Source organism: Pteropus medius, unplaced genomic scaffold (assembly GCF_902729225.1).
Source record: "Pteropus medius unplaced genomic scaffold, Ma_sr-lr_union100, whole genome shotgun sequence".
Classification (NCBI taxonomy): Eukaryota; Metazoa; Chordata; class Mammalia; order Chiroptera; family Pteropodidae; genus Pteropus; species Pteropus medius.
In genome coordinates this window covers 28,034,332-28,058,775 of record NW_024349801.1, presented here as the reverse complement: position 1 = coordinate 28,058,775, position 24,444 = coordinate 28,034,332, and the positions used below count along the sequence as shown (strand labels likewise).

At 36.2% G+C, this 24,444-nt stretch overlaps 1 protein-coding gene and 1 long non-coding RNA gene across 2 annotated transcripts in view; one reads left to right on the top strand and one right to left on the bottom strand.

Annotated features, from left to right (window-relative positions):
- Positions 1-13,891, bottom strand: part of LOC120622771 (uncharacterized) — an 18,676-nt gene extending 4,785 nt beyond the window's left edge. The window contains exons 1-2 of the long non-coding RNA XR_005658546.1: positions 13,752-13,891; positions 12,921-12,984 (exon numbers count right to left, since the gene is read on the bottom strand). This is a non-coding gene — a long non-coding RNA (uncharacterized LOC120622771). The remainder of the gene's footprint in view (positions 1-12,920; positions 12,985-13,751) is intronic.
- LOC120622770 (uncharacterized) lies at positions 13,871-24,444 on the top strand. The gene is made up of 2 exons (XM_039888482.1): positions 13,871-14,476; positions 23,169-24,444. Exons 1-2 carry the CDS (start codon positions 13,903-13,905, stop codon positions 23,204-23,206), a joined length of 612 nt encoding a protein of 203 aa, XP_039744416.1. The 5' UTR covers positions 13,871-13,902; the 3' UTR covers positions 23,207-24,444.

Below are 24,444 nucleotides of genomic sequence, written 5' to 3'. Positions count from 1 at the left end.
GGCAACAATAAAATATATAAATTGGGACACATGTGGATGAAGTCCATTTCGCTTCCACAAATATGATCCCTCATTGCCAGACATTAGCCATCCTGATGTCCTTGTAACATGGTAACAGTCATACAAATTAAGATGAGTAAACAATGGCTATAAATTAAACAAATAATCTGGGCTTTGGGAAACCAAAAACAGCAACTTGGTTCTTACAGTTCCCTCACAAACAGCCGCCCCGCCCTTTTTTTTTTTTTTTTTTTTTTTTTTTTGCATTCTTTCATCCACTATAGTGTATTTAAGCTGGACTTCATTCAACTGCCACTTGGTCTGGGTTATCAATATGTTGTTATATGTATGTTTTCTGGATGAGCTGAAGCCTTCCCCACCACAAGGCTAATGCCTTCACAGTGGCAAAGAAACTATTAAAAAATGTGTTTTCATGCTACACAAGATATTCAGCAATAGACCGATGTCTACTGGTATATAACATTTTGTTGGTCCCTTGTTGTCATGAGCTAGTATGACCAGCTACTTTAATGTCTTTAATGTCTTATGCTCAAGCCTGTCTTATGCTCAGACAAGTTAAGGAAAATTTCCCAGACCCCAATTCAAGGAATCATGTTGCTTATAGTCTAGAGCCTTGTGACTGGGTATTCTGGAAGCTTCATGAGAGAAGCACAGCTCTCGAGCCCCATTAAAAGGGACCTTACCAAGTACTCCTGACCACTGACACTGTTGTAAAACTAGAAGGCATTGAACCTTGAGTATATATTTCACAGTTGAAGAAGGCTCCATCTTCTTCACACCAGCTAGAGACAGCCAAATCAAATTGACTAGAAAAAGAAGGAGCTGATGTGGATGTAGACTTCTGCCCAAGATGCCAGACCAAGACTTCCTACCATAGCTAAACATAAAACCCTTCCTTCTTTTCTTTCTTTCCTTTACTTTGGCACTGGCCTAGAAAGATAATGCCATCATCCATATCTCTCAGGCCATTGCTAAGTGGGGAGCATCTTTTCATGTGTTTATTGACTATTCATATATATATTCTTTGAAGAAATATGATACCATTTTGGGGTCTGTGGTCTTTTCTTTAATCTCTAGATTTTAGAAAAACTTTTTTATTTCTGACCAGGAGAAAATTTGACCCCTGCTTTGAGTGAGTAATTGTGCCTGACAGGATTTATTTTTGTCTGTGGTGGTTATTGTTCTCCTTGGGCCTATGAATATACCTATATTGCTGGCATACAGATGCGCAATGCCTCTTATATTATCTAACTGTGCCCCTAACTGTTCTAGAAAGGACGTACCAAGAAGCGTCCCATGATTCAGAGTTTGCTAACTTTGACAAAGCCATATTTTCCTGGTTAGGAAGAGATAACAATGAGAATACAATAAGAAACCCCTCCTTAACTCTTGGGAGACATTGCAGATTCCATTGCTAAGGCATTAACTGCCCAGCAAAGATCCTTAGACTCTGACCAAAGTTGATAATAGAATAGACCTTGATTTTCTTCAGCTGAGCAAGGAGGTGTCCGTGTGTGATCAACATCACCTGGATCAATACTTCTGAGGAAGCTGAAATTTAGTTACAAAAGATCATTAGCAAGCCATACCGAGAATCAACAGTGCTATAGAGCAGTAGCTGAGAGTAGCACTAATGCCTTAATTTTTTAACACATCTCTCAGTTAAGCTGAGAATATGATCAAAAGGAGGAAATTGTTAAAGAAAAAGCCACAGGTCCAAAAATGGCATCATATTTCTTCAAGAAACATATACAGATAGCCAATAAGCACATGAAAAAGATGCTCAACATTATTAGTCATTAGGGGGATGCAATCATAACCACAATGAGATATCACTTCACACCCACTAGAACGATTAAACTAAAAAAAAAGACAGACAATAACAAGTGTCGATGTAGATGTAGAGAAACTAAAACCCTTCATTCATTGCTGGTGGGGTTGCAAAATAGTGTCAGTGCTCTGGAAATATTGGAAAATGATTTGGCAATTCCTAAAAATGTTAAACAGAGTTACCATATCACCTACTAATTCCACTCTAAATCTATACCCAGGAGAATTAAAAACTATGTCCACACAAAAATTTTTATGCAAATCCTGATAGCAGCATAATTCATAACAGTCAAAAGAGAAACAATCCACATATCCATCAACTGATGAACAGATAAACGAAATATGATATATCCATACAATCAAATATCACTTGGCCAGAAACTGAATTGGATTACTGATACATGTAACAATATGCATAAACCTAAAAAAGATCATGCTAAGTGAAAGAAGTCACTCACAAAAGTCTATATATTCTGTGATTCCATTTATATGAAACCCCAGAATAGACAAATCTATACAAATATAGAGGAGACCAATGATTGCTAGAGGCTGGGGAGCAAAAATTAGGAATGACTACAAATGGGTACAGAGTTTCTTTTAGGGGTGATAAAAATATTCTAAAATATTGGTGATGGTTCCATATCTCTGTGGACATATTAAAAACCACTGAAATGTACAAATTAAAAGACTGAAGTTTATGGTACACAAATTATCTCAAAGTTGTTATTTAAAAACAAACAAACAAAAAACCTCTGACAAAGAAAACTGCAGGTCCAGTTGCTTCTGCAGTAAATCTACTATGAACTTTTAAGGAAGAAATGATACTAATATTACAGTAGTAGGACGAGAAAGGAAAGTCCTCAGTCTGAAAAAAGCAACTAGCCTATGACTAACACTGTACTTAGTGGTGAATAATTGAATTCATTCTCATTAAATTATATCTTGTTCCAAAACAAATTAAAATGCATACAGATTACAAAAGTATAAAAATATTTACAAATCGCACTATTTAATATATAAAATATTCTAAGTAGTCTTCAAAACATCTAATTGAAGTAACACATGAAGTTAGCAAGGTGGAAGAATACAATATTGATTACTATAAATTATATTTCTATATAATTCCAACAAACAATTAGAAATTAAAATTTTTTAAATATCATTAAAGACAGCATCAAAGATTTAAGGATAAATCTCACAAAACAAGTTTAAGACAAGTATACTAAAAATTACAAAACTACAAAACATTGCAAAGGAATATTAAAGAGCTAACAAAATGGAGAGATAACACTTTTCATGGATCAGAAAACTCAATATTGTTAGATGTAAATTTTCTCCCAAATGATCCATAGATTAGAGGCAACCCTTATAAGCATCCCTCCAGGGTTTTAAGAAAAATTATTAAACTATTTTAAAACATATAGAGAAAGAAAAAGAATCTGTAATAGCCAAAAGAAAAAAAGAAAAAGTTATTACACAAGTATATTAATCAAAATAGTGCACTATTAGCATTAAGATACATACTTAGAGCAATAAACCAGAATGGTGTTCAAAAATAAACTTATGCATATATGGTCAATTTATTTTCAACATAGATGCCAAAGCAATTTAATAGGGAAAAGATAACCAGTACAGCAAAACAATGCTTTTAATATTAGATCTTCAGCTGCAAAAAATAAATCACAATCCATATTTCATATCATATATAGAAATCAATTGGAAAAAGTCAAAGATCTAAATGTAAAACCTAAAACAATAAAAGTTCTAGAAGAAAAATATAGGAGAAAATCTGAATGACTTTCACTTATGCAAAGAATTCTCAAATAGGAAGACAAGTGGAATTTAAAAAGAAAGCAAATGATCAATTGGATTTCATCTAGATGAAAACTTTTGCCCTTCAAAAGACATTATTAAGCAAAAAAGACAAAACAAAACAAAAAAAACGGCCAACCTCAGTTTTGGAGAAAAAGTTAAAAATTTCCAAAACTTGTATCTTATAAAAGTCTTCTATTTAGATTGTATTCTCAACTGAATTATAAGATTAAAAAAAAAAAATCCAACAAAACAAATGGGCTAAGAATCTGAACAGACTTTTTATAAAAGATATATGAATGGCCAAAAAGCATACTGAAGTTGTTCGCCATCATTAGTAATCAGGGAAATGCTAATTAAAATCCAAGTAAATTCAACAAATATCCACTGAAAGTCAAAATTCATCAGCTTTACAAAACAAAATGCTGGTGAATATGTGGAACAACTAGAACTATTACGTATACCAAATGGGCACGAAAATGGCACAGTCTCTTTGGAAATATTTGGCAGTTTTTAATTCACAGTTGACCTTCGAACAACATGGGGTTAGGAGTGCCGACTTCTTGCACAGTTGAAAATCTGCATATAACTACAGAGTTATAATACTTGCCAGGAGACACGAGAAACCACTCCTAGGTCTTATACAAGACAAATGAAAATATGTGCACACAAAAACTTGTACTTACATAGCAGCTTTACTCATGAAAGCACCAAACTTGAAATGACATAAATGTCTTATCAATAATTGGTAATATATGGCATAGAATGGAATACTCTCATCAGTTAAAACATAGTCCACAGCAATCAGACAAAAAAAAGAAATTGAAAAGGAAGAAAACTGTCATTATTTGCAGATGACATGATACTTTATATGAAGAACCCTAAAGATTTCACCAAAGAAAACTATTAGAACTGATAAGTGAATTAAGTAAAGACACAAAATTAATATTCAGAAATCAGTTGCATAAAAATACACCAATAACAAACTATCAAAAAGAGAAATTAAGAAAAAAATCCTATTTACAACAGCATCAAAAAAACAAAATCAAAAAAAAACCTAGGAATAACTTCAACCAAGGAGGTAAAAGATCTGTACTCACAATTTATAAGATATTAAATAAAGAAACTGAAGAAGATACAAACAAAATGCAAGCATATACCATGCTCACGGATAAGAATATCATTAAAATATTGATACGACACAAAGCAATCTATAGCCTAATTGTAATCCCTATCAAATACCAATAGCATTTTTCACAGACATAAAACAGATAATTCTAAAATTTATATGGAACTACGAAAGACCCCAAATAGGCAAAGCAATCTTGAGAAAGAACGAAGTTGGAGGTATCACACTACCTGATATTAAACTATACTACAAAGTTATAGTAATCAAAACAGCATGGTACTGGCATAAATACAAACACATAGATCCATGGAACAGAACAGAGAGCCCAGAAATAAACCCAGGCATATATGGTAAATTAATCTATGAGAAAAGAGGCAAGAATATACAATGGGATAAAGACAGTCTCTTTAGTAAATGATGTTGGAACTGGATAGATACATACAAAAAATAAAATTGTACTACTTTCTTACACCATATACAAGAATAAGGCCAAAATGGATTAAAGACTTAAATGTAAGACCCAAAACAGTAAAACTCCTAGAAGAAAACATAGGCAGTAAACTTTTTTTAAAGAATTTATTTATTTTAATTAGTTTCAAGTATACAGTACATCGATTAGACATCTATATAGTTCGTAAAACAACCCCCCCAATTGCTCCCTCCCTCCCCTGACCCTCCACCTAGCCAACATATTAATGCTAACTGCATTCCCTATGCTGTGCTCCCCATCCCCATAACCATCTATCAGCTACTAATTTGTACTTCTTTAACCCTTCACCCCATTCTCCCAGCTCCCCAAATCCCCCTCCACTCTGTCCGTCACCAAACTGTCCACTATATTTGTGAGTCTGTTTTGATTAGTTTGTTCTTTTTATTCCTCAGATTCCACATATAAATGAAATCATATAGTGTTCATCTTTCTCAGTCTGACTAAAATACCTTCTAGGTCCATCAAAGCAATATCTTTTTCCATCCCCTTTCTTTTAGTCTGTGTGTGTCTTTTAATCTGAAGTGAGTTCTTATAGGCAACATGTAGGGGTCTTGTTTTCCTTTTAGTTGGAGCACTTAATTCTTTTCCATTTGAGGTACTTATTGATAGGAATGTAGTTGTTACCATTCTTGATTCCTGTTTTTGATATGTTTTTTCTTCTTAAAGAAGTCCTTCCAACATTTCCTGTAATATTGGCTCGGTTGTGATAAATTCCTTCAGCTTATTTTTGTCTGGGAAGTTCTTTATCTGTCCTTCAACTCTAAATGATTTATCCAGCTTTGCTGGCTCAATTATTCTTGGTTGTAGATCCTGGGTCTTCATCGTGTTGAATATTTTTTGCCAAGCTCTTCTGTCCTGCATGGTTTCTTTTGAGAAATCAGCTGCCAGTCACATGGGTGATCCCTGATAAGTAACTGCATCTGTTAGATTACTTGACTCCATTATAACTGGATCTCTGTTCTGTTCTGTCATATGGATTCTGCTTCTTTGTCTTCCCATTTTGGCTGCTTTTCCATGTCTGTTTCTATGTACTAAGCAAAGTGTGGGGAGTCATTTATGGACATGTGAAATCGTATAACAAGGAACAAGGATATTTGTGTACTTGGCAACAATGTAAGAAGTTGAGATTGTAAAGCCTGGGAAAAACCGGGAGGTAACTGTTCACATAGCAATCACTGCAAATTCCTTGCAACAGTTTAGCAGAGAGTTCTGAGTTGTGAGAATCTCATTGTTCTACTAGATATAGTAATCTGGCTAACCTTGGTTCTTGACTACTGTCTTTCTTATTGTAATGTTATAAATAGTGTGTTCTAAATAAACTCGGGGACACAGCTTGAATCTGTGCTCCCTCCTGCAATTCTGTCTGTCTTCTTTCTTTTCCTCAGTCCATGCTCCCCCTTTCAGTTACCCTCAATTACTTTGTCAGCTGGCTTCCGACAGCAAAGCTCTTAAGTCTCCCGGTCTTATTAGTGTGGATTTCTGAAGTAGGTGTCCAGTGGCACAGTCCTGAGAAGGGTTCAGCTGCAGGCCAAATTTAGCCCAAGTCTTTGCCCCTCTGGGGCCACCTGTTGAGATTCAGCAAGCAATCCACAGATGCTGTGCTAATAGTTACCTCAAAAGGCCACACCAGAAACTGAGGCCAGCTTGCTCCAGTGTGAGTCTAGGCGCTGCTCAGCAAGGTGCACCTGACTCACTGAAGAAACACCTAAATGTGGCTTGGGTAGAGCCACGAGTTGGAGGAGGTGGGGTTTCAGGGAATCTTCTCGGCGGAGCAACCTCTGTTATCCAGTTTGATGATGTCACTGCTATGGCAGTGCGGGGGATGCTCAACAGGGAACAATGGATACTGCCTGAACTTCAGTTCAGAGCGAATCTCGCCTCGGCCCTCGCTCTGACATTGTCTTCCTGTAAGTCCCTGGTGCCCCCGGTGCACAGCCAAATTAGCACTGGTGCTCAGAGAGCAGGTCTGTCACCAGGAAAATCCGCTCACAAACACGGCCCCTTTAAGAGGCTTCTGCCGCTGCCGCTGCCGCTGCCGCTGCCGCTGCCGCTGCCACAGCCTCCATCTCACTCGGCCACTCAAGACTAGGCAGCCCTGCATCCTCGCCCCGTTCTACCTTCTGCGTTGCAGGGTTATTTCTTGGATTTCTCCCTAGTTGTATGGCTTGTTCATCTAGATCCCAGGCGATTTTTCCTTGCTGCTGCTCCTTGTTTCTGTCACAACTTTGATTTGGTTGCCAGAGGGATGAACAGAGCCTCTATCATCTACATCATTTTGGTTGTCTCAGGCAGTAAACTTTTTGACATCACCCTTAGTACATATTTGGGGATATAGCACCTCGGGCAAAGGAAACAAAAGAAAAAATAAACAAATGTGACTACATCAAACTAAAAATGTTTTGCACAGTAAAGAAAATCAACAAAACAAAAAGACAAACTTCCAAATGGGAGAAGACATTCGCCAGTGATACAGAAGATAAGGGATTAATATCCAAACTCATTTTTAAAAAAACTCATACAATTCAACACCAAAAATAAACAATCTGATTAAAAAATGGGTAGAGGACCTGAATGGACATTTCTCCAAGGAGGACATTCAGAGAGCCAACAGATATATGAAAAGATGCTCAACATCGCTAATCGTCAGGGAAATGCAAATTAAAACCACAGTGAGATATCACCTCACACCTGTCAGAATTGCTATCATCAATAAATCAAAAAACAAGTGTTGGTAAGATTATGGAGAAAAGGGAACCCTTGTGCACTAATGGTGGGATTGCAAACTGGTACAGCCACTATGGAAAACCATATGGGGGTTCCTCAAAATATTAAAAATAGAACTACCTTAGGACCCATAATTTCACTTCTGGGTATTTATGTGGCATCTAAAGAACAAAATAAACAAACAGAACAGAAACAGACTCATAGATGCAGAGAACAAACTGATGATTGCCAGATGGAAGGAGGTTGAGGGCCTGGATGGAAAAAGTGAAGGGATTAAGAAGTACAAATTGGTAGTTACGAAATAGTCACGGAGATGTGAAGTATAGTATAGGGAATATAGTCAATAATATTGTAATAACTATGTATAGTGCCAATTGAGTACTAGATTAATTAGAGAGATCACTTCGTAAATTATATAAATGTCTAACCACAACACTGTACACCTGAAACTAACATAAAATAATATTGAATGTCAACTCAAATTGAAAAATTAAAGAATAAAGTGAGAACAAAGTGAGAATATATGCAAACCACCCCCCATAATTTACATAATTTTTTTGAAAAAAAAAAACAAGTCACAAATTAAGAATAAATATTTGCAGAAATACTGCAAAATAAAGGACTTGTATCTAAATATATAAATAACTATCAAATTTTAGCAATAAGTCAACAAATTCAATTGAAAAACATGGGGAAAAGATTTGAAAGTACATTTCATCAAAGTATAAAAGTCAAATAAGCAAACTAAAAACTAATATTAAATACAAATATATACATAGCAGAGTGACTCAAGTGAAAAAAAAAACACTGCAATACCAAATACTCAAGAGGATGAGGAGCAACTAGATCACCTATATTGATGGCGGGAACACAAAATGGAATGGTTACTTTGAAAAATGGTTTGCAGTTTCTTATGAAGTTAAACTTATACCTGTCATAAATCAGCAATTCTACTTTCTTTTCCCAGGAGAAATGAAATGCCTAACCAAAAAAAAAAAACCCTAAAAATTAATTTTTGTTAATTTTATTCATAATCACCAAAATCTAAAAAACAATTTCTGAGCCAGAACACAAAAGAAAACCTAAAACTATCAACTGGTTAGTGGATAAACAAATTACATTACACCCATGAAATGAAATACTATGCAGTAATAAAAAGGGTTGAACTACCAATACATGCAATAACACAAAGGAAACTCCAAAGCTTTATGCTAAGTCATGCATTTCTAACAGAAGCAATACTGTCCCCAAAGGGGAGAAAAAAAAAAATCTGTTCTTAGGTGCCAAAAACTAGACATTGCAGTTCTCTGTGGTCCTCCAAAAAGCTACAGTCCATAAGCAGATATAAACAGTATCTGTGCTATTAAAATTTCATAAGGAAGTGATTAGGAAAAGCATGTCTAAAACGGCTGCAGGGTGAGAGGGGTGAGGAGTACGATAATAAGGTTAGGAAACACTGTCTTCAATGAAATAAGCCAGAGTCAAACACTACATTCTGAATGATTCCATTTACATGACATTCTGAAAAAAGAAAAATTCTAGGAACAGAAATCACATCAGTGGTTGTTAGGAACTGGGGACAGTAAAGGGGACTGACTACAAAGGAATGTCTTGTGGTGATAGAATTATTCTATATCTTGAGGATAGTGGTGGTGACATGGCTGTGTATGTTGCTTGAAATTCATAAAACTGTACACCTTTAAAAGGTATATTTTATTATGAGCAAATTGTATTTCAATAAGCACAAACTCTTCTATCAGACAGCTGTAGGAGATGATGAATAACAATTAGGCCCTGGAGCCAGGTGCAGCAATGAACTATAGAGCTAATTCTCTTGTAGCAACACAAGATTAACAAAGGTAACAAAGATTGTATCTAAGCAGCGCCTGAAAGTCTCACTGTAGCATGGACTTATAGAGTGGGGCACAGGTGAACCTGAGGGGCAAGGGCCGAATCAGACTCACGTAGGTAGGTGCCCTGAAACATATGCCCAGGTCCCCAAGCCAGTATCCTTGAGGACTGCTGAGTGACTTTGTGCATTCTGTGCCAGGCCATCTCTGATGCCACCTCAGGAGTTTACATGGTGCAATGGAACTACTACTGATCAATCCAAAAGCAAGTGCACGAGGTTGAACGCATCCTGGGGCAACTCACAACTAAGGATAGAAGCCTGTGGGTAAATGTTCCACCTTCTCTCCCTGGTGGACACTTCTGAAGGACATTCCCTATGGACTGAGCTCCATGACCCACTGAAGTGATGATATCAATAATTCATCTTTAGACTGGCTTTCCTCTCTTGGCTGCTTCACTCTTCCCTATATCCCCATTCCTCTTCCAACATTAACTACCTGCACACAAGCCATGTTCTCAGGGTCTGGGGGAACCCCCATAATGTCGCCCATGTCACCTCCACAATGGCTGGTTCAACACTTCCCTCCTTGCAATGTTCCTCAATGGCTCACGTGACCTGACTCCTTTATCACTCCAGCTAATCTCCAGCCACACTGACCTGCTTGCTGTTTGTAGAGCAACACTCTGCTTTGGGTATTTGCAATGGAGGTTTCCTCAGCCAGAAGTATTTCCTAGAAGATATTCCCAAGGCTTCTCCCCTCACTCCCTTCAAATCTTTTCTCAAATATTGTCATCTCAGGGGAGCCCACCACTGTATTTAAAATTAAAATTGGTCCTTCTCGACACTTTGTATGCTACTTATCCTGCTTTACAGTTCCCACATCTATTATTAAATTCCAACAAACAATATAAAGTCCTTTATTAATTCCCCCCCCCCCTCACCCAAATGTATGTTAGAGGAGAAATTGTTGTCCATTGTGCTCATTGCTGTTTAATGACATTCTAGGCACTGTTCTAAGTGCCTGGTGCACAGGAGATGCTTAATACATGAATGAATAAACAAAATCTTGGCATACGGAAATGCAAAATGTTAAAACCATAAAAGACAATTGCATGATATGTAACAAAATGAAAAGTACGTGTAACTCTGACAAAGTATTCCCACTTCTATCATTTTACCCAACAGTTTCACCCAGAGATGAAATTTGGTGTCCTTCAACAGGAGACTGATTCAATGGTACTTTCACACAATGGACCACTACGCTTCTGTGAAAAGAATAAGGCAGCTCACTATATTAATTAGGACTGCCATAACGAAGTACCACAAACTGGGAGTGAGAGGAGCTTAAAACAACAGAAGTATATTATTTCACACTTCTGGAAGCTAGAAGTCTGAAATCAAGGCATTGGCAGAGCCAGGCTCCATCTGAAACCTATCAAGGAGAATCCTTCCTTGCCTCTTTCTAGCTTCTGTTGGTGGTTATCACTCTCTGGAATTCCTGAGGTTAAAACTGCCACCTTTAGTCTCTACCTCTGTCCTCACTTGGCATTCATCCTGTGTGTCTGTTTCAATTTCTTTCATCTTAAAAAGGACACCAGATTAGGGCCCACCCAAAGGACATCTTAACTTGATTACATTCACAGGAACCTAGAGTTAGGACTTCGACATATCTTTCCAGGGGACTCATAACACTCACTAAGTAACAATATGGCACAACATGGAAAATGCCATAAAAAAGAATATATGGTTATGTGGTATGTGGGATGAAGATGGGGATCAAGTATATACATGTGCTGATGGTTGAATAAGAATTGGGAGGAAATCAGAATGAATATATTCATATTTACTTTTCACAAATAAACAACTGAAAAATACCTATGACACTTATAATAAAAGTGGTTACCTGTAGGAGGCTGAGGACATTGGGACAAATGGGAAGAGAAATGTTAGGAAGACTTTTCAACATATTAACCTTTTTAAACTGCTTAGATTTTAGAGTCATATGAATATATTACCTGCCCAAAAAAGAAAAAAAGAAATTGACAGCTGGTATACTGAAGTGGAAAGCAGCAAAATGATTGAGTTTATGCTCCCTCAGCTCTCAGTATTTAAATACACTACCAGTACAAATTCCCAAGCTCATCCTCAGAGCCTGAAATTCTAGATTTCTGATAGGGCCAACAAGAATACATTTGGTTGTTTTCTGATTAGCAGCTCCTACATTAAAAAAAAATTTTAAATGGATGGAAACAGGAATTACTGATATAAAAACAGATATGAGAATACTACCAACAAGCTTATAAAAATATATTTAAAAACAGGTTTTAAAAATGTACAATTTCCTCTGAAAATGTAGGGACAATAAAAAAATAGAGAACCAGACTAGACCTATGGTTTAGTAAAGTGATTCAATAATCTGTATCTATACACACACACACACAACCCTCACAAAGTCCAATTTTAGAGGTGATTTTCATGAAATCTGTAACAGGTGCTTTTCTTACACAAATTTTATATATATATATATATATATATATATATATATATATATATATATATATATATATTTTTTTTTTTTTAAATAAAAGAAGGAAAGAGCAGGAAAGTGCCCCCAGTGAGACTAGTATAACCATGATACCATAATTGGTCAGGAACACAATAAAATAAAATTAAAGGCTCGTCTAGTTTGTGAATACAGGTATAAAAATTCAAATATAATATTAGCAAAAAGATGTCAGAACAAGTGTGAAAACACAAAATACTCATTAGCAAGTAGAGTCTATACAAGAATTCGAGAATGAGTTAACATTTAAAAATCCATTTAAGCTACCGCTAATATTTGTAGATTACAGAAAATAAGCTATACTTTTACTCCAACAGATACAGAGAAGTATGCAATATAATTCAATGTACATTCATGACTCAAATAAAATCTTATTAAACTGGTTATAAAAGGAGAATAACTTGCATTGATAAAGGATGTGTAACAGAAGCTGAGAGCAATCTAAAATCAAGAGGTAAACCCATTAACACACAGTATGGGATGAAAAAAAAGAGCTCACCTGAGGTGTGTTCATTTTCTGTAGGCTTTTGGGAGAGTGTGGAGGACTGTGAAGGAAGGTTCAGCTGTCAGGGAGTGGGGACAGAAAGCAAATGGGGGTCAGGAGACCTGGCCTGCCTTACAGTTCCCACGTTCATCTACCAATAATCTCAGCAGCCCAGCTGGGCAGCAGCCTCCCTATAGGAATAGGGCCCTTTGGCCCTTGAAAAAGCAAGGGAAGGACCTTGTAGAAGCAGCACTTACAAGTCCATATGCAACTTTGAAATGATCATGGGCTCACAACTACCAATTCTCATTAGGTAAAGATTGATTTGCTTTGAACAATACAAACAAAAAGCTAACAACAGATGATTAAAAGACACCAAAAGATGACACTATTATTTCATTAAAATTAACATAGTAGAAGGACACAGGCCACATCCTTTATTTTCCTAGCAATGTTGTTTACCCCTTGAGTTAGAGAATCCACAGAAAGGCCAGTAAAAGGGATGAGGTGCTTTAGGGCAAGGATGTTTTTTTTTTTTTAATTTATTCTCTTTAAGTGGGTTGTAGTTTTTCAAAAGAACTCTTGATAAGTTGCTCTTGATGGTTTAACTGTGTGAACATACTGTCTCCTGGCTGTCAGAATCTGGGTGATCCTGGAAATCACCGACCTTCTTAAGCTCAGTATCACCTCAGCGACCTGAGATTCGGATTTGTTTTGTTTTGTGCATATTTAATGCAGATGGTTATACCGACCTCACAAAATGATGTGACGCTTAGGTAAATCACCCAGTGAAAAAGACAAACTGCCTTCTAAATACAGTAGCAGTTAATACTCCGTGGTTAGTACCTGGCACTTTGCTAACTCCTTTACAAATGATGTATCCAACTCTCGGATCCACGCCTTTAAGTGGACGTTACTAACATCTTCATTTTCAGACGCGGGGCCCTGACTCGCAACCAGGTTATTTCTCTCGGTTTGGGTTGCAGGTGACGAGAAAATGTACTGGGCTTTTCCGCCTCCAGAGGTCGGGCTCCACCGCAGACCTACCGCCCGCGCTTTCTGGCACGCTCGCCGTCAACGCATGCGCTTTCCCCTCCCGCGGCCGGCGAGGGCTTTTCCCGGGTCGGGCTGCAGGCGGGGCTCGGCGCACCATTTCCCACACGCTCCGAGCGCCTGGCCCCCGAGACCGCGAGGCCAGCGCGGAGATCATCCCCCCGGCCTTCACCGGCCGAGATTGAAACCGGCTGGAGGCGGGCACTATGGGCCCCGCCTAAGCTGGGCCGTTTCCCGAGAACTGCCGCTCCTGCCGCCGGCACAAGGACACCACTCTGAGCAACGTGCCTGCGCCGCTCAAGGTCCCGGCGCCGTGCGCAGGCCCCGCACTCGCGTACACCCAGACGCTTGGGGCGCGTCTCCCCAGCGAGGGCGGACGGAGAAGCCGGGCTCAGGTTGCACATGCGCAGAGAGAGCCCATACAGACCTAGAGTGCTGTGCGAGGAAAAAGGACTACATTTCCCGGCGATCTCCGCGCCTTGGGATGGTGAGAAGTCGGTTGTTTCAGAGTAAACACGGTCAGTTTAAACCAAAGAGTAGTGCTTGATGGGATAATTGTAGCAATTTCCCGAGCTTTATCAACTTACCAAATGTAACCAGTGTTTGCGGGTGCTTAACCTTGACTTTATTCAGTGCAGACCACTACACAAATACATTTTTTAAAAAGAGCTGTTTCTACTTATTTACAACTTGTTTTGACCCTTAATACAGTATAATCATAGTATCAGGTCAGAATATTTAGAATTACATCATGTTTTTTCTTGGCTGTATGATGTTGCATTAGAGGGGTATATTATTAATACCTTTTAGATGGATCTTTTATAGAGCATAAGAACTGAGAACTTTGGGATCTTTATAAAATGGATTCCATAGGAGCCATGACAGTAACGTCAACTGGCACATAATGGGAACGCCCTTAGGGTCTGCCTGGACTGCCCAAAACCACAGAGACCACAGCCACGACTGCACTGGATTAGCCTAGACTGCAGGAGTCGCAAGCAGAAGGATTCTGCCCCATAATGTCCATATAAGTTGAACACCTCAGACAGATGGTACTCAAGACTGACTCAAGAGCATCACAAACAGGTATGCTGAGAGCTGAAGATGCTGACCTTTTGCCTGCTGTTGCCGCTGGCTTGGAACCTACGAAACCATCTGCTCTGCCAGCCAACAGAGCTCATTTGGGAGACTGCTAAGGACTTTCATCCCTTTACTCTGTTGTGTAAGACTCTACTTCCCCTCTCTATGTGTTGTTAACCTGTGTAGGTACCTGATTGGTTTATCTGAGAAGGTTCCACTCAACCTGGCATTGTAGAAAGACACGCGTTTAAGGGTGGCTCTTTCCTTGCAACAGATGTTTATTCTGTTTCCAGTTTTTATTATAATGTGCAGTGAATATTTGTGTCCATACTTCTTTGCATATTTGTTATTTCTGTGATACCAGTGCCAAAATATAGAATTGCTTAGTTAAAATAGATCTGTAAAATTTGATGGATGTTAACATTTTCAAAAGGACTGTGCTAATATATGCTCCCACTAGCATTTATTTAAGAAAAAAATCATTCTGGCACTTGTTAAAATGGTAAGAGTTTATTAAAGATTACTGCAATAAGGGGAAGAGAGCAATCTCAACTCCAAATACAGCAAAGAAAGCTGGAGATTTATAGTTAATGAGCAGAGTAAGAATAAATGGATGGCAAACTACTACAAGGAGACTTCAAGTGTAGAGAGACTCTTGCTAAACTGGCTTAATAGGATTCTTGTTAAAGACAAGCCAAGGACTTAGATGTCAAAGGTGAAGAATGAAGGTCAAGGATGAGGATCCTCTCTAAACTGATTTTGGAGAATTCTTGCTAAAACTGGGCTATTCAAGCCCATCAAGGATGAGATGGATATGGGATGCTAAGTTCAAGCCCTAGTCAATAAAAAGGCTCAGAGGAGCCTGACTAAAGTTTGATCAAGGTGAGTCTTTGTCACATTACAAGAAAGTTCCAATTCTCTCATCCTTATTCCATATCATCTATCTTTGATAGATCATCATTACTGACTATTCACATCTAGATATTTCCATTGGATATTTAATCATTCTATCTCTTTCCTATAACAAAGTACCAAATACTGGATGGCTAGATGTTCAAAATCAAGCTGTCACCAGGGCTATGCTCCCTTTGAAAACATTAGGGGGAATATTCCTTGCCTTTTTCTAGTTTCTGGAGGTTGTTGGCAATCTTTGGTGTTCCTTGGCTTACAGCTACATAACTCCAGCTTCTGCCTTCTTCATTTACATGGCATCCTATGTGTCTTCATGTGGCCATCTTCTGTACAGATTCCAGTCATATTGAATTAAGGGCCCAACCTACTCGATATAATCTCATCTTAATTAATTGCATCTGGAATGACCGTCTTTCCAAATAAGGTCAAATTCTGAGGTAAAAGGAACTAGAACTTCAATATGTATTTTTGGGGGGACATGATTCAATCCATAACAATCATTTTTCTCTTTAATGTACAATACACTTTATAAATTAGCCTTTCCTCATGTAAATGTTTGATATTTGTTTTTGGACATTATTAGTTGCTTTTCAATGTTGTTTTTGGTCAAATAGAAGATTTAAGTTTTTACAAAAATTATATTTATCAGTCTTTAACTATTTGGCTTTTGGTATTTTTGCTATGCTTTGAAAGGCAGCCACACCACATTAAGATATGACATAATATAGTAAATAATGCACTATTTCTTTATTACTTTGACATTAGGGTAACGATAGTCTCATAAAATGAGTTATGAAGTGTTCCTTCTACTTATATTTCCTGAAAGAGATTGTGGAAATTAATATTTTTTTCATTACATGGGTCATTAGAATTCACCAGTGAAACCATCTAGACATAGCACTTTATTTTTCATAAGGTTTTAAAATATCGATTTATTTCTTTAATAAATGGTACTATTTAGGTTATTGATGTCTCCTTGAGTGTTTTTTTTTAGTTTGTACCTTTGGAGTGATAGCTGCATTTCATCCAAGATATTATTTTTGGGTATAGAAATGATCTTAGTATTGTTATTATCCTTTTAATATCTATATAATGAGTAGTGATGCCATTTTTTTCATTGTTGTATTGGTAGCTCATATCTTCTCCATGTTTTCTTCATTAGCCTTGCTAGGCTTTTATCAATTTTATTGATTTTTTTTCTCGAAAAAACAGCTTTTGAATTTTTTTAATTGTCTCTATTGCTTTTCTGTTTTCAATTTTATCGATCTGTGCTTTAATTTTTATTATTTCTTTCCTTCTGCTTGCTTTAGGTATAATTTGTTCTTTCTCTAGTTTACTCAAGGGAAAGTTCATATTATTGATTTTAGATCTTCCTTCTTTTCTAATACATGCATTTAGTGCTAGATATTTTCCTCTAAGCAGTGCTTTAGTAGTACAAATTTTGATAAGCTGCATTTTTATTTAATTCAAACTATTTTAAAATTTCTCTTAAAAGTTCTTTTTTGAACTATGGATTATTTGGAAGTATGCCATTTAATCTCCAAATGTTTTCAGATTTTACAGTTGTCTTTCTGATATTGATTTCTAATTAATTTCATTATGGTCTAAGAACAAACTTTGTATACAATGATTTCTACCTTTTTAAATTTGTTTGGGTGTGCTTTCTGTCCACAATGCGGTCTATTTTGATCAATGTTCCATGTGAGCTTAAGAAGAACGTGTATTCTGCTGTTATTGAAGAATTCTATAAATCTGATTAGATCCAGTTTATTGATGGTGATGTTCAGGTCAACTACAGCCTCACTGATTTTCTATTCGATTGGTGTATTGATTACTGAAAGGATGACAAACAATTATAATTAAAATAGTATCTAATTTTCCTTTCAGTTCTATCAGCTCTTGCCTCATGTATTTTGATGTTCTGTTGTTAGGCACATACATGTTTCAGACTGTTACGTCTTCTCAAAATATTGTCCCTTTATTCTTATTTAATACCACTATTTACTCCTGATTGTTTTCCTTGTTCTTAGGTATGTATTGTCTGAAATTAATGTAGCTACTCCAGCTTTCTTTTGATTAGAGTTAGCATAGTTTACCTTTTTCCATCTATTTATTTTTAACCTACTTGAAAATTTATATTTAAAGTCAGTTTCTTGTAGACAAAATATAATTTGGTCTTTTTTTTTTTTAATGCATCCTACCTACCTCTGTTTTTAATTGGTATGATTAGACCATTTACATTTAAAGCGAGTATTGATACTGATGGATTAATAGCTGCCATATTTGTTACTGACTTCTAATTGTTACTTTTGTTCTTTGTTTCCTTTGTACCTTTTTCTGCTTTCTCTGGTTTTAAATGGGAATTTTATAAGATTACACTTTTCTCTTAGTTTATCAACCATACATCTCTTTTTTAAAGAAAAATTGTAATTGCCCTAGAGTTTGCAAAGTAAATTTTTAAAAAATTAAGTCCACTTCCAAATCACACTATACCACTTAGCATGTAGTACAGGAACTGTATCTCAGAGTATTCCAAAGTCATCCTTCTGTCTCTTGTTTATTACTCACATATTTCATTTATCCATTTGGTATAATTACCAATACATTGTTAATTTTATTGCTTTAAACAGTTGTCTTTAGATCAGTTAAAAATTAAAAAGTTAAAAGACTTATTTTACTTTTATTTATTCTTTGATGCTCTTCCTTTATATAGATCCAAGTTTCTGACCTATATTATTTTTTTCTGCTTGAAGAACTTCTTTTAACATTTCCTGCAAGTCAGGTCTGCTGGCAATGAATTATCACAATATTGTTTCCTTCAATTTTGAAGGATATTCAATTTTGTTTTCTCCTTAATTTTTGAAGGATAATTTCACTGGATATAGAATTCTGTATTGGTGGAATTTTTTCTTTCAACACTTTAAAGATTTTACTCCACTCACTTTTTGCTTACTAGGTTTCTGGGGATGTCTGCTGTAATTCTTACCCTTCTTCCTCTGTAGGTAGGCGTTATTGTTTTTTCTCTGACTTCCTTCAAGATTTTCTCTGTATTTATTTTCTACTGTTTGAATATAATATGCCTAGGTGTGTGTCTGTGTGTTTTTGAGTGTGTGTTTATTCTTCATGGTGCTCTATGAGATTTTTGGATCTGTCATTTGGTTTATAACATTAAGTTCTTGACCATTACTACTTCAAATATTTCTTCTGTTTCATTCTCTTTGTTCTCCTTCTGGTATTCCAAATATGAGTACATTATTCCCTGTAAAGATCTTGGCAATTCTGTTCTGCATTTTTTAATTTTCTCCCTTTGCATTCTTATTTGGGAAATTTCTATTGAGATATCTTCAAACTCATTGATTCTTTCTTCAGCCACTTTATGTTTACTGTTAAACTTATTGAAGGCATTATTCATTTGTTGCAGGTTTTTCTAGCATTCCTTTTTAATTCTTTCTTAGAGTTTCCATTTCTCTGCTTACATTACCCACCCTTTTTTCCCATGCCATCTACCTTTTCCATTAGGCCACTTAACATATTATTCAGTTATTTTTTTAATTGAACGTAATATATATATATTTATATGTGTATATAAATATATATATCATTGTATAAAAGTGAGGTGTACAATGTGTTACTCTAATACATTTGTATATTGTGATTGCTTTTGTAGTGATATTTATTACATTATTATACTGCAGTATTGTTGTCTGTATTCATTATACTATGCATTAAATTCTTGTTTAATGCCTTAAATTCTTGTTTTCCAAAGTAAGAATGCAAAGGGAGAAAAATTAAAATGTAGAACAGAATTGCCAAGATCTTTACAGGGAATAATGTACTCATATTTGGAATACCAGAAGGAGAACAAAGAGAATGAAACAGAAGAAATACCTGAAGTAGTAATGGTCAAGAACTTAATGTTATAAACCAAATGACAGATCCAAAAAGCTCATAGAGCACCATGAAGAATAAACACACACTCAAAAACACACAGACACACACCTAGGCATATTATATTCAAACTGTAGAAAACAAAAACATAAGTTCTATGTGTTTTTATATATTTTGGGTATTAACCTCTTATGCAACATATGGTTTGCAAAAATTTTCTCCCCTTCCATAGGTTGTCTTTTCATTAAAATATATTTTTTGATGTTCAAAGCTTTGGATTTTGATGTAGTCCTATTTGTTGATTTTCACTTTTGTTGCTTCTGCTTTTAACATCATGTCCAAAATGTCATTGCCAAGACCAATATCTAAGAGCTCTTTCCTGCCTGAGGCTCTTTTTGAGAAGATGTCACTTTTTTCAGAAATATGTCTATAGTGATTTGCTTGTTTGTCTTTTTTTTTAAATCATAGATTTACTTGTAAGCAAATAATGGATCATGAACTTTTCTATTAATGACAGTTATGCTGTCACTAATTTTGAGAAATTTTTCAGATTTATTATAATCTAATGGGACCATGGTCCCATTGCAATCTTAGGAACTTCATTATAATCTTTTGGGATTATACTATCCTTGACCAAAACATCTTTATGTGGTGCATGACTATACATGTGTTTATTGTTATAAACTTTCTTCTTAGAACTGATTTTACTACATCCCACAAAACTTGATATGTTGTATTTCCATTTTCTTTTGTTTTGAGATAACTTTTTTATTTCCCTCTTGATCTACTTTGACCCATTTGTCGTTTAGGAGTTTGTTTAGTTTTCACATATTTGTGGTTCTTCTCACTTTCCTCTTGTTGTTTATTTCTAGTTTTATACCACTGTAGTCAGTAAAAGTAGTTGCAATGACTTCAAAGCATCTTAAATATGTTAAGATTTGTTTTGTGTCCTATCATATAATCTATCCTGAAGAATTATCCATGTGCACTTGAGGAGATTGTGTATTCTGCTGCTGTAAGGTGGAATGTTCAGGATATGTCTGTTAAGTACTTTTATTCTAAGGTATACTTCAATTCCAATGTTTCCTTATTGATTTTTTTATCTGAACTATTTATCCATTGCTGATACTGGAGTATTGAAATCTCCTATTTTTATTGTATTGTTGTCTATTTCTCCTTAACATCAGTTAGTATTTGCATAATATAGTTCAGTGCTCAGTTGTTGGGAGTATAAATATTTATGATCATTGTAACTTCTTGGTGTATTGATCCCTTTATCATTATATAATAACTTTCTTTGCCTTTCGTTACTATTTTTAGCTTGAAGTTTATTTTTCTATTATACGTATGCCTACACCTCCTTTCTTTGGTTTCTTTTGCTTTCTCTTGGTCACTTGTTTGGAATATATTTCACCCCTTTACTTTGAGCCTGTGTGCCTTTAGAGCTGAAATGAGTCTCCCGAAGATAGCATATAGTTATTGTTTTTTAATCCAGCCTGCCACTTTGTGCCTTTTGATTGGTGAGTTCAAATCATTTGCATTTAGGGTGATTATTGATATGTAAGAACTTACCATTGCCATTTTACCTTTTGTTTTCTGGCTGTTTTAAATCTCCATTTTCCTGTTTCCTCATGGGTCTATCTGCCTTCTTACATTGGTGGTTTCTTCATGTTAATTTACTCAGTTTTCCCTTTTTTATGCTTTGTGTCTCTGCTGTAGATTTTTGTTTTGTGGTTACCATGAGGTTTACATAAAATGTTTCAGAGATAAAATAATCCAATTTTTGTTGGTAGAAACTTTTCTTTATTTGCCTACACAGATTTCATTTTTTTACTCTTCTCCTTTTATATTTTTGCTGTCACAAATTATCTTTTTATTGTCAATTTGTTACCAAATTATAGTAGCCACAGTTATTTTTAGTATTCCTTTCCTTTAACCTTTATTCTATAATTGTTAACATCCGATTCTAAAATAAAATTATAGTTTTTAAATTCTGACTGTTTATCACCTCTGAGTTTTGTGTACTTTTTTATTTCGATTGAACTAGAAGAGCTCTTTTTAACATTTCTTGTAGGGCAGGTCTAGTGGGGGTGAACTCTTTTAGCTTTTGTTTATGTAGGGGAGTTTTATTTCTTCATATCTGAAAGATAATTTTGCTGGATAAAGTATTCTTGGCTGGCAGTTTCTATTTTTCAATACTTAAATATGTCATTCCACTTTTCCCTGGCCTGCTGAGCATTTGCTCATAGCCTAGTAAAGGTTTCTTTGTAGGTTACTTTTTTCCCCTTTGGCAGCCTTTAATATTCTTTTTTATCATAGACTTTTGACAACTTCATCATAACGTGTCTTGGAGAAGGATTTTTAGCTTTGAGATAGCAAGGTGCTCTATTAGCTTTATGGACTTGTATGTCCTTAGGTTTGGGAAATTATCAGCTATTATTTCTTGAAATAAACTCTCTGCTCCCTTGCCCCCATCTTCTCCTTCTAGTATACCCATTACTCGTAAGTTAGCTCTCATAATAGAGTCTGATAGCTCTTGTAGGGTTTTTCTCACAGTTTTAAGTCTTAGTTCTTTCTTCTCTTCCCCCTGAATTATTTCTAGATTCCTATCTTCTGGATTACTTATTCTCTGTTTTATCTGATATGCTCCATTTCCAATGCTTTTTAACATGTTCTTCATCTCATTTATCAAGTGCTTCAGCTCCAGAATTGTTTGGCTCCTTTTTAGAGTGTTTATCTCTTTGGTAAAGTACTTCTATTCATTAATTTTGTTTCTGAGTTAACTGAATTGCCTTTCTAAGTTTCCTTGTAGCTCACTGAATTTCTTCATAAAAGCTCTTTTGAATTCTCTATCAGTTAGATTGCAATATTCCACATCTTTGAGTTTGGTTGCTGGAGAACTGTCGTCGTGTGTGAGAGAAAAAGAAGTGGGGAGAGAAGGGGAGAGAGAGAGAGAATTACCATTTGCATAGTGTTTGATGAGATGTGCTTCTAACACTGTATTTGAAGTAGCGAACACCTTTCTTATTTAGGTGAGGCTTTATTTTGATTCTAAGCCTTTCTTTTGATTTCCAGCAGGTGATACTATAGCACAAGGTTTTGGTTTCTCTTACTGGAGCTGCCTCCTTGCTGTAGTTGGGAGTGAGTGCTTTTTCAAAAATGGGCTGTTAGCAGAGTTGGGAGGTATGTGCCCAAGGCTTATAGGAGGATCCTCAAGTGGGGGAGTCTGGGGAGTCCTAGGGGGTCCTCTTGCTGAACTCCTGCTACAGACAGTAGGAAATATGTTCCTTTAGCTCTCTTTGCCTCCGTTTTTTCCTTTCCTTCCCCCAGTCATGGATATCTCTCCTCAGAAGTCTGGGAACCACTGAAGAGCAGCAGGACCCTCCAGCTGCAGCCCATGGGGCGAACAGATTTTTCATTCACCACTCCTGCCCTCCATCTCCTCTGCCAGAGGAGCAGAGGATGCAGATACCACTCCTGCAGCTGCAAACTCCTGGTGCCTCCAGTACCATCATTACCTTCAGGGTCCCTGGTACCACCACCGCCACTGGTGGCTCTGATGCCACTGCCACCACTGGGATCACTGGTGTTGCTGCCACTATTGGTTTTGCTGGTGCCACTGGCATGGCACTGGCATTGATACCCTGCTGCTGCTGTCGCCGCTGCCGCTGCCACCTTGAATCCTCTGTTTCTACAGCCTCTACCAGCTCTGATTCACCCACCTTCAGATGGATTTCTCAGGTGTCCTGGTGTGCTGTGCAGAGAAAACATTTTTGGGTTAGGGATGTCCTACTAGTTGTAAATGGAAGGGAAGAGAAAAGGGAATTACACAGTCATGATCTATGCAGTATTATTTTATTTTATTCATTTTTTGTGTGTATATGTTTAACATTTAGTTTTTTAAATATATCTGACATACATATTTATATTTTGTTTCCTGTCTCATAGTTCCAGCATCTGTGTCATGTCTGAGTCTGCTTCTGCAAGATTTTTTTTAATCTCTTCATTTTTTGTGTGTTGCCTTTGGCATATCTTATAAATTTTTTAAAATTAAAAGCTAAGCATGTATTTGATAATAGAAACTGAACAGCTTTTATCTTTTCTGTCTAGGAGTCAGGCTATGTTCATTGTTGTAGGTATAGGTAACAGATGCTCAAATTCTCTAGTGTTCTGTTTTGTTTTGTTTTAATTAAATTAATTGGAGTGACATTGGTTAATAAGATATATAGGTTTCAAGTGTACAATATTATAATGTGTCATCTGTATATTGCATTATGTGCTCATTATCCAAAGTTTAGTCTCCTTCGGTCACCATATATTTGACCCCCTTTACCCTTTTCAACCTCCCCCTATTCCCTTTCTCTTCTGGTGAGCACTATACTGTTGTGTCAATGAATTTTTTGTTTGTTTTATTTGTTAATTTGTGGCCTTCTCTTTTATATCCCACATATGAGTGAAATCATGATTCTGGTTCTTTTCCATCTGATTTCTCTCAGCATGATACTTTTAGGTCTATCTGTGTTGTCAGAAATGGCAGTATTTCATCTTTCTTATGGCTGAGTAGTGTTCCACTGTATATATGTACCACTGCTTCTTTATCCAATAG

Bases quoted from the DNA above. Each gene is read 5' to 3' on its own strand.
- LOC120622770 (XM_039888482.1), top strand. From the start codon at position 13,903: ATGTACTGGGCTTTTCCGCCTCCAGAGGTCGGGCTCCACCGCAGACCT. The intron at 14,477-23,168 runs GTCAGTTTAAAC...TCCTTCCCCCAG, and splicing joins GTTGTTTCAGAGTAAACACG to TCATGGATATCTCTCCTCAG.